Below are 11,395 nucleotides of genomic sequence, written 5' to 3'. Positions count from 1 at the left end.
CCCGTGTGTGTGTGTATATATATAGATCATTGATGTAAATATAAATATGTGACATATGGAATGTTGTAAATATAATAAGTTGTGATGCTATTAAATGAGAAAATAAATATTATGTAACAATAAGATAGGAAACATATATAATGATGAATATAAATATGAGATGTATGGAATGTTATAAATATAAATGTTTGTACCTATTGAATAGGTGTGATGCAATTTTAAATGAGATGATAAATTCAATATTGATTTGATTTATAATAATTATGTAACAATAAGATAGAAAACATATAAATGAATATGAATATAAATATAAATATGGAATGTTATAAATATTATTTGTGTGCACTAAATAAATATGGATGGAATAAGATAATAAATTTGATCATTTATAGTTTACAATAAAATGGAATACATCATTGATGGGAATAATGTGATGTATGGAATGTTATAATTGTACCAATTTATTAAACATGGTGGAATGATATTTTAATGTGACAATAAATATAGCATTCATTATTGGAGCACTTTTTTTTTTATATTTGAATTATTGGATGTAAATTACAACAATAAATATGTACTCTCTCCGTCCCAAAAGTATAGTCTTATTGTATTTTATACGAGATTTAAGAAATATTGATATTATATTGGTAGATGATAAAAAAACAAAGATAAATGACTTTTTTTCCCTTGCAAGTATATTAGTATAAAAAGTAGCGGTAATTGTGTAATAATAATGAAAAAATAGAGATAATTTTATGGTGATATGGTTATTTATGAAAATGAGACTATTGTTTTTGCACTGACAAAAATGGTAAATATGACTATTGTATTGGGAAGAATATAATATTTTTTATAATAATGTATATATATAAAGTGACAACAAATATATATGATTATTTACTTTAAAAAATAAGAATATTTTTATGCCAACTTAAGAAGAATAATAGTCATAAATTTATGTGGGCATACAAAGTATAATGAAATAAATTACACAAAAGAAAAATAAATTTAATTTAGATAAAAAAAAATATATATATAAAATTTAAAAATATTAAAAGTTAGATATTTAATCTAATATGTTACAATATATATATATATATATTTCTTTGAAAATTTTATGAAGATATTACAGAAAATAATTGTTTGTGTGGTTTTGATTTGAAATAGAGATTTTAATTTGAGTTTTTGGACTTCCTTAAAAAAATATGTAAATAAATTTTTTTATTTAAAAATTAAATTAATAAAAATTCTTGTCATTAATTATTTTTTTAATATATGGAAGTTTCCAACGTGCCCTTCAAATGCAAAAATTAATAGGAATATGCATTATTAATTATTTTTTTTAACATACCAAGGATATGCATCATTAATTATTTTTCTAACATACCAAAATTTCAAAATATTCTCAGGTACAAATAGAGGTATACGAGACTTGCATATGAATATATTCTGAATAAATACGATGTAATTCGTACTCGAGACCTATAAATTATGATTGTAACAAAAAGTGACCCTAGTTGTATCTATATTGATTTAAATAATTAATTAGGTGCTAATGATTGTCCAATTTAAAATAAATAATTGTTACATAAATAAATAGATAGATTGGAAGGTTCTCTATCACGTTTAGAATGTCAAAAAAGGGTTTCCTAAATTAAGTCTACAGAAGGTTCTTAGAATAATTATAATAATAATAATAATAATAATAATAATAATAGTAAAATGACTCGTACAATTATTAAATCATTTATAGAATTATAATTGCGATTACTCTCTTTATTCCTTAACAATTTATTCACTTTTTTTTTATTTTAGTCATCCCATAATAAAGTATTTATTTATTATTATTTTTTTAAATAATTGTACTATCTATCTAATATTACAAATACCATTTCAATTTACAATATATTACACAAATAATATTATATTTTTTTAATATAATATTAATATTTTTAAAACTCCGTGCAAAAAGCAAATGAATATATAGATATAAAAAAAAGTAGTATAATTTATTTCAAATTCCAGACGTGTCATAAACAGTGAAATTTATTAATTAATCGACACCAGCCTTTGTTGAAAGTCTGACCACATGATATTGAAAATTTATGTCACACAATAATAAATATATCAAAATTTATTTATCGGAAGGCTCATCCAATTATTGAATTTGTTGTTATCATGTTCATATTATATAAAGATTTTAACGCAATAAAGTTTTAAGCTCTAATGAAGCTGGCGTAGCAAAACTTGTTTGATTTTTAATTTAAAACTTTTATTTAAAATTTATATTATTTTAATGCTCTCTCCGTCCAATTTGTATTGTCCTAAAATATATTTTAAAACTTTTATTTAAAATTTATATTATTTTAAAATATATTATTTTAGGTGATTGTCTTTTTTTTTTTTTTTATGAATTAACAAATTTGCCCTTAGTAGAAATTAAAAGTAATAAATGGATAAATAATAAAAATATAAATTTTTGTTTTAAAAAAAATAGCAATAGCTGTTGGACGTCCAAATAAAAAAGTACGAGATTAGTTCGTGAACGGAAGAAAAAGTATTATATTATTGTAAAAAATTAAATATTACTCCAATTACTAAGAATCATGAATGATTTATTCTTGTTTGATTTTTGTTTTTTTTTTTTTTTAAACTAAAGCTCAAACCCATTATTGTGTACACTAATTATTAACTTCGCAATGTTCTATAAAAGATACTACTTCCGTCTCATTAATAAGTATCCAATTATTTTTTACGCATAGTTTTAGGTATATTAGTATCATGTTGGGATATAGTAGGAATAAAGTTGAAATAACTAAAATAATTAGTATGTGTGATATAAAGGTAATAGGATTTGTATAATATATTATAAGTTCTAAAGGTATTTGTAATGTTAGGTAGATAGCACAGTTACTTAAAAAAAATAGATATTTTGTTATGGGACGGACTAAAATGAAAAAATGAATACTTTGTTATGGGACAAAAAAATACTACTCATTATTAAAAGTATAGAAAAACTAAAAAAAAGAAAAGAAATTTTTTAAACTAAAACTTAAAAGAATATATGAAAATTTAAATAACTAAAGAAATAAATAATAAGTGTTTTGTTTGTAGAATTTTAGATTGGATTGCATTATTTCATTTTTTTTTCCACTTAAATTTGATATTAAAATAATATTTGATAAAATATTAAAATTTAAATAATTTAGTTAAAGTAACAGTACCCTTAATTTTACAAAAACCATACATTCTTGTCACATCAATAACAAATTCAAAATGTACTATTAAAGTCGAACTCGAACCCCGAAAAAATAAAAATAAATAACAAATAAAAATATACCTACTTTTAATATAAATATACAACTAAAAATAAGAAACAAATAAAAATATACTTTACTTTTAATATAAATATCCAACTTTCAGAAAAGAAACAAAACAAAAGAAAGATACCACAACCATACCGAGCACAAAATATTTCCTTTCAAAATTTTCAAAATTTAAAAAAAAACCTACATACCAAATATTTAAAAAAAAAAAAAAAAAACTAATACTGCCATTGCAAGTAAGATATACACACACTAAATTAAGGTATCATCACTTACAGAACACATACTCCCAATCATTCAGTAACCCCAACATCTTGATTGAGATTTTCGCTTTTTTCGCCAGTCGGTCAACACATGTGATTGTCTACAGGTGTGGGGGCAAGGGGATCGGATGCATCGCTGTTTGCAACCTGTGCTTCTTCTTCGATAGGCTTGCTTAGATCGTCGGATTCTTTGACAATAACTGTTGGGAATTTCAGATCATCTCCCTCATTTTGAAAGAATGAATTCATCACCATGAACTTAAAAACCTGCAGCAAATGTTTTTTATCCCTTTTGATGTCCAGACTCAGCAGCTTCTTCAGGAGAGACGGCTCTCTTTTGTTGTCTCTATGCGGGTTTGTGTTACGATGGTTGGTTTCGGGTCTTGGTCTTTTGGAGGAGCGATCGTTTTGGTGGAATTTGCGCTTTTGATTAAACTTGTTCTGAAACCGTCCTCTTTGGCCAAATGTATTGCCATTTTGCTGCTGCTGCTTATTGTGTGGCTGTGGCTCGGAATCTAATAAGTAACTGGACGGTATTTCTGCAACCTCACAGCCTAACTCGGCTTGCTTGGCCAATATCTCCTTGAGTTGCTGAAAGAAATAAAACTAGCGTAAGTGCAATGTTTGGATGTTTTCTTCCAAGACTAGAGGTTTTTGAAACACTAAGATCTATCAAATATGCATTTTACATGCCCATTTATACAACTTTATAATACTTTCTAGAATAAATTATATAACACCACATTGTGTTTTAATAAAAATGCAACACCTCGTGTTTTATTGCGAGAAACCCCTTATGTCAATGTAAAGTTTGCACGAAACATGCTTTTCGTTCAAAACTATATTTGATTGTAAAAAAGAACTCAATAATACAAGTTTTATATAAATAAACGAGATAAAATATCTTAAATAATTTTTTTAATAAAATAAATAAATAAATAATTGATTAATTCTTTATTTTATTAAAAAAATTACTTAAAATATTTTACATTTTTTTTTTGTATAAAACTTATATGTGATTTAGGTCTTTATTAACTTTAAATTTACACAACGAGGTTTTACACAATAAATAAAATATAGAATATTTTGTGCATTTTTATTAAAACACAACGAAGTGTTATATAATTTATCTTACTTTCTATCAAATGAAATATATATTTTGAAAGATGATCACTCGAATCAAAATAAGTAGACTTAATTTTTACTATCCAAAAATACATCCAAGCATACACCCACTTTTCAAAGGTGAAAGCCACTAAAATATAATGATGGGTTGCTCATGAATAAATAAATACCTAAATAATAACTAGCTGGTGCCTAAAATATGAGATGAAGAGCGATGAAGTTTTCTCACTTTCTGGATTTTGACTCATCACAAATATCAGATATATTTTGCATTTTTTTTGATGAAAATTGTTAGTAAAGAGAGCATAAAAGTTGATATTTTAATCCTGAAAAGACTTTAATAGTTAAATAACAAGTACCTGCCGTCGCATCTTCACGGCTTCATCTGTGATCTCTGGTTGAATTGAATTCTCTTTCAATTTCTACAGTAAATTTAGCGAATAAATTTAAGTTCTTTTATGGTTGAAACTAAAAGGATCTGAGTATGCATTGAACACAACAAACCTTCTCTATGTTGGCTTTAGATGGATAATTATTCCTGCGTTGTTCACGCCACTGCCGAATTTCTTGCTCCGTATAGTTCAACACAAGAGACCTTAATTGAGCATATAAAAAAGAATCTGATTGAAATTAATGCAGCATGAAAGAATAAGCATTCATTGTATTTAGAATAAGCAGAAAAAGTGTAGATCCTGGAATCTACAAAGGAGGCAGAATAAAAGAAATTAATCATTTTCTTGAATTATCAATGGCTTGTATTTGCCAATGCAAAGAAAAGGCACACAGAACAGCATTCAAGCAAATGGCAAATAAAAGATAAAAGGCATTCAAGGCTGTAGGCATCACCAAATTGTTGGTCATTTCCATAGAGGGATGTCCTACACATTTGGAAATTTTAAATGCATTGTTGTCATCCTGTAACTTTTTGCTTGTGATTTCTTCTTCTTTTTTAATTTTTCTGCCTTTTGTCTACAACTTAAATAATACCCTAGAGTTGTTCACTTCAAATTATTATTTAATCATCGAGTTCAAATTATAACACATTTATTAGATAATCATTCAAATTCAACCAGCCTTAAAGGAAGTGTTTCCTGCAATATGACAGTCCTAGATTTTGTCTATCTTGCATTTCACTGGTACACTTCTGTTTGATAGCATCAATTCTACCAGAGTATTACCTCTTTTTACCCTCCTGACTTTTCTCACTGGAGGTTGAAGTGGGGAAGTTCTTCTGTCCATTATTTCTGTTTCCTGTATAGAAACAAGACCAAAAAAAAAAAAAAAAAGGAAATGAAGAACCAACTCAAGAAAATTAATGTATAAAAGCTGAGAAGTGAACTATCAATGACATTTATAAGAATTCCCTTTTATCCAAACAAGTTCCAAAATTGGTAAAAACTGGAGCAGATCCAAAAAATCAGGCTGTAGCTTTGTCAAAAAAAAAAAAGGGGGCAAAAGATTGAGAGCTTGACAACATTCTCTGTAAGTAAAAGGGTAACAAAATGGATAAAAGATACCAAAAACTTAAGCAAAAGAACACATCCAGAATTGTATGAAAGACAAATCAGAAATATTTAATGACATTTTCCAAGAGGATGATGACTAAGCTAAGTTAAATCCAATGTACATCATAACATTAACATGTTTAACAAGGTTGTACCTTTTCCTTGATATTCATCATTGAACTTGCGTCCTTGAGCATTTTGTCGCTGATGAAATGGCTTGCCAAACCTACAAATTTGAAAGCATAAAGCAACATCTGCTCATCAGAAGTTCAGAAACTATACAAAAAGAATTCACTACAGGAAATGTCATAAGCATGTATACCCTCTTTGCGATGCATTGTTTTTATTATTCATGAACTTAGTGTTATGAGATTTTCTCCAGCTATTCTTCCCGTCATTGATGCCATTAAAATTTTCTGAATCGTTCTGCAACAGCTAAATTAGCTTCAACAGATCATTTAAGAATATACAACAGTTCACACACACACAAACACACACACAAAAAAAAAAGAGCAGTCATACAGTATTATAGTCAGTCATTTAAGGGTGTGTTTGTTTGAAGGATTTTGGAGGATTTCCACTATTCATCCAATTTTTTCCCCCAAAAAATATCAAATCAAACACCTATTTTTCATTTTTTATATTATACTAAAAATCAATTTTACATTCAAAACATCACATCAAACTCTATTTATATCACATCATACAACTATTCAAATTCAAAATTTTTACTATTCAAATCCCAATCCAAAATCCAAACCCCCAAACAAACACACCCTTATATACAACAGTTCACACACACACAAACACACACACAAAAAAAAAAGAGCAGTCATACAGTATATAGTCAGGAGTAGGCTTCAACAAGAAGATTCTAAAAGAACCAAAATCTGTAACTATTTGCCAGTCAGTTCATTCATAAAGGAATATAAATGTGAGATTTCTATGATATAAAATTACTACCACAAATATATAGAAGTTGCAAGCCAACTAATATTTTATTAGGTTGCCCATCAACGTACATTCAATTAAATCCAACAGTTGTTCTGGCAGCACATTGATACAATAAATTTTGGCCCTTAATACTAGACATGGTTACAATTCAACAACTAGCAATAAAAGCATCCTGCTAGACGCTAGTACATAAATTAATTTTAACCACAATAATAGAAAGTGCTTAAAATAAAGCAATTTTAAGAAGTAACCTGTGATTTTGCAGCACCAGGAGACCTGAGAATCTGATTCTGTTGCACTTGAGGAGAATTGAACCTCCCTTTTCCATCAATGGACTGTTGTTGTAAGGTTCCTGTTCCATTATGCACACCCAATTGTGAATTCATAAAAGGACCAACATTGTTAGGGCCAGCATTTGGTATTTGCACTTGCAGAAGTTGGTTGATATTCTGTGGTAAATTTGGTACCCCATTCGGCAAGAACGGAGGCTGGTTCATGGAATTACGCCCAAAAATATGAGCCAAGTCAACATTCGGGTTCATAAAAGAACCTTGGGGAAACGGGAAAAACTGGCCTGGAGCAAAATATGGATTGGGATTTAGCATTGCCATCTGAGGATTATTAAGCATTCCCATCTGAGGATTATTAAGCATTCCCATAGGAAACTGGGGCTGAATTTGGCTAGGATTAGGGCAAAAAGTTCCTTGATTGCCTATGATCTGGTTGATAAAAACACATAGAATCAATAAACACAAACACAAAGGGCCCTTCTGTTAAAAAAGATCAACAGTTGGAGACCCACAAAAGTATTTTCTTAACATCTTCCATTTACTATTAAAAAACTGAAGGAAAAAATACTTCAAAAAAATGACTGCGACTTATAATAACTAATAAGTAATAACTGCCTTTCTAAACTGAGGTAGAGACAGTAAAAAATCAAGAAATTTTTTAAATGGTGCCAACAAGAATACAGTGTCCTCCATCTGTGTAAGACAGTGCAGAAAGTATATACAATAAAGGTTAAAGATGCAAAGTGGTAACAAATATATACTATAAAGCAACAATTTATTTTTTTTTAAATATATATCTTTAAAACCATCAGAGATCTAGGAACAAAGACAGTGGCTATGAAATCACTTCTTTCCCAAACATTCACATATCGTTTTCCTTAGCATTACTTAGTTTCCTAAAGATTGAAACCAAATTCAAAATAATCTTCCAATAAGTGAGTTGAATCCAAAGGCAGTATACACAAAGCAAGATACATCATTATAGACAGACCTGTTGAGGCGCTGAAGCGTTTACTCCATTGCTTTGGGCATTGCGATTATTATTAACATTATTCGTATTAGAGCCATAAAAATTGTTGAAGTGAGGAAGCATGCTTGACCTCGACTCGCGCCAATGAAATCCGTCACACAACTACAACCAAACTCTCGACTCGCGAGCGGAAACCTACACGAAAGTAACCAAGAGATCATTAACATACATTAAAATAGAAAAAACGATGATGAAATTATCAAAATCCACGAAAATAATCGTACGATACGCGAAGAGCAAATCAAAACGCTTATTGTGTCCTGTTCGAGTGTTCAACGCACCTGTTATGCAATCCAACAACAAAGACGCTCAATAAATGGCATTCCGCAGAACGTCACTAGGAAACTCCGACTCCAGTGGTGCCCAAGCGCGGCAGGGGAAAAAAGGAGTAGAGAAGGAAGAAGAAGAAAATGGCGAAGAAGGAAGGAGGGAGTAGGAAGAAGAGCAGGAGAGAAAAGCACGGCGGGTACTGCAAGCAACTTTGGGTGGGTAGGGTTTGAGTCTACTGTTATAAATTTTGTTTTTATTTATTATTAATATTAGGGCCGTTTGTTTGTAGGAATTGATAGATTTGATTGGATCTGAATTTTAAAATCTAATTAAATTTATATTTGATTAAAAAATTATAATAAAATTTAAAATTATGAAATTTTAAAAAAATTCAAAATTTTACAAACGAAAATTTTTTTAGCAATGATACTCTATTATTTTATTCAGTGAAATTTTAAATTTTACTTTAATTTTTTTATAAGAGAAATAATATTATATGCTATAAATATATTTATATAAAATAAAAATTAAATAATTTTAAAATTAATTATTATTTGAATTTATATTAAATTAAATTTATAAGGAGTATTATTTTTAATAGTACAATATTATTTTAAATAAATTAATAAACTTATTATTTTAAATTTATTATAAATTTTATTTGAATTATAAAATTATAGAAATCACAATAAGTTAGATTCGGCCGGAATTGAGATTCGTCCCGAATATATATACTTAGACCCGAGACTCAAATTGAATACAATTATATCTTATTCGGCCGAAATTATATTCGGTAAAACCTCATGAATCTGACAAATCCAACTTTTTTTTACAATTTTTAAATTTTAATTTAAATTGCACATATATTGGACCCGATATATATTAAAATTTATGTATTTTATTTAAAAAATATTGTAATAAAATAACGAATAAATTAAGCTGAAAAAATTAATATAATTATATATATTGTTAGAAATTATTTTTTTATATGTAAATTTGATATATTATTAATATTATAAATCGAGTCGAGTGCATATAGGGTCCGCCCTTAGACTATAGACCCGATTAGAATAACTCAAATATGGCCCAGACCCAGATCCAATATTCAAATAATTGGACTCGAACTTCAAATAAATAGTTCAAGTCTGGGTCGGGTCTCGAGTTTACGCGAATCTATTGTCTCCTCCATAAAATTATTGATACATTTTTAATTTATATAACTAAAAATTAGATGTTTAATTTATCGAAATAAATAAAATTCATAGGGACACAATTATGTAATCCCCTAAAATATAGTTTGGTTGTGTGGGGTTGAAACTCGTGACGCTGAGGTGATGAGTTCAAATGATTTTCGAATGTTTTGGTTGAACAAGCAGTGAATGAATGTTGTATTAGATAAACTACATCTGTCTTTGATTGCATCATTGTGTGTCTTATTTCTTATGGATATTATGTGATGATATTTGTTTGTATGTAGTGATTGTGATTGTTTGATTTTCATTTGTTATTTAAAAAATGTAAAATTATATTTTTTAAAACAAATTAGTATATTCGTCCGACTTTAAAGGTTTATTTACTTTTTCCATGTTGATATTTGAATATTAATTATTATATTAAAATATAATACAAATTAAGAAATATTACAAAAATACTTCTATCGTCTTATAATATTAATAGAAAGATATTTGTAAAAAAAAATTATACAAATATAAAAATATTTTTAGTGTTAACTGCAACGACTGCAAAAGGTTCAGAAGTGGACAAAAATAATATTTTTTCCAAGACAATTTATATTTTTTCGGATTTAAAAATCATGGTTGAATAAATATATTGTAATATCGAACATTTTGATAGAAAAAAAAGATCTTTTGAAAAAAAAAAGTGAAATCTTTTTTAATAACACAAAAATTAATTAAAATTGTTGAGCCTAATCATGAAACTGATATTTCTCTAGAAATAAGGACTGAATTGGATTAAATGACTTAATCATATATAATACTATATTTAGTTCATCATATTATTCGTAAGTTGGTCGACAAAAATATGTTGTTAACTTTATGAATAATTTGGATGAAATATATACTCAAACGTCTTTACATAAGCTTTATTTGCTAGAAAAGTTATTTAGTTTTAAAATCAGTATTTCAAAAACTATTGATTACAATTTTTTTAAAAATTAATTCAAAATATTAAGTTTACGGGTGATATGAATATAGATGAGTACAATGCTCCAGTTCATTTGAATCTTATTCTGAATTCATACTTTGTAATTTTATTTTATTTTTTTAAAAAAATAGAACAATTAATTTTATTGATAAAATATCAACTAAAAAAGATAAAAAACTTAAGCTGAGCTTTGGACGAGGCTCAACCCCAAACTACAAGTTCAACAAAAAAATTAACATAAAGTACACCTAAAAGCGACGGATACAAGATAACCGACCCAAAAATTACGACACATAAAAAAAAATACCCCAACAGAAACAAAAGTTGAATGAGCATGTGCAGCTCAAAACAACCAAAATTAGAGAGGGAAACATGTCAAATGAGCTCCATAAGATTACAAGAGGAAGACACCGCCATAAACGGTGGTCGAGGGTGAAAGAGTGAGGGTGAGAGAGACTAAAGAGAG

General features: G+C 27.7%; 1 protein-coding gene across 2 annotated transcripts; it reads right to left on the bottom strand.

The window, feature by feature from the left end:
* Positions 1-3,453: 3,453 nt before the first annotated feature.
* Positions 3,454-8,982, bottom strand: LOC127246949 (uncharacterized). Of its 2 annotated transcripts, none has more exons than XM_051268623.1 (9): positions 8,775-8,982; positions 8,455-8,628; positions 7,425-7,892; positions 6,542-6,654; positions 6,375-6,445; positions 5,893-5,965; positions 5,219-5,309; positions 5,074-5,136; positions 3,454-4,180 (listed from the first exon to the last, which is right to left on the bottom strand). In XM_051268623.1, the coding sequence occupies exons 2-9, from the start codon at positions 8,554-8,556 to the stop codon at positions 3,674-3,676; spliced, it is 1,488 nt and encodes a 495-aa protein (XP_051124580.1). In that variant the 5' UTR covers positions 8,557-8,628; positions 8,775-8,982; the 3' UTR covers positions 3,454-3,673. The 2 variants fall into 2 exon arrangements, with proteins under 2 accessions (XP_051124580.1, XP_051124581.1); XM_051268624.1 differs by having other exon boundaries at positions 6,542-6,645.
* Between the last annotated feature and the right edge of the window lie 2,413 nt (positions 8,983-11,395).

This window comes from Andrographis paniculata, unplaced genomic scaffold (assembly GCF_009805555.1).
Source record: "Andrographis paniculata isolate CXL003 unplaced genomic scaffold, ASM980555v1 Contig30END, whole genome shotgun sequence".
NCBI classification, from domain to species: domain Eukaryota; kingdom Viridiplantae; phylum Streptophyta; class Magnoliopsida; order Lamiales; family Acanthaceae; genus Andrographis; species Andrographis paniculata.
The sequence above is the reverse complement of the archived record's forward strand: the minus strand, read 5'-3'. Positions and strand labels throughout refer to the sequence as shown.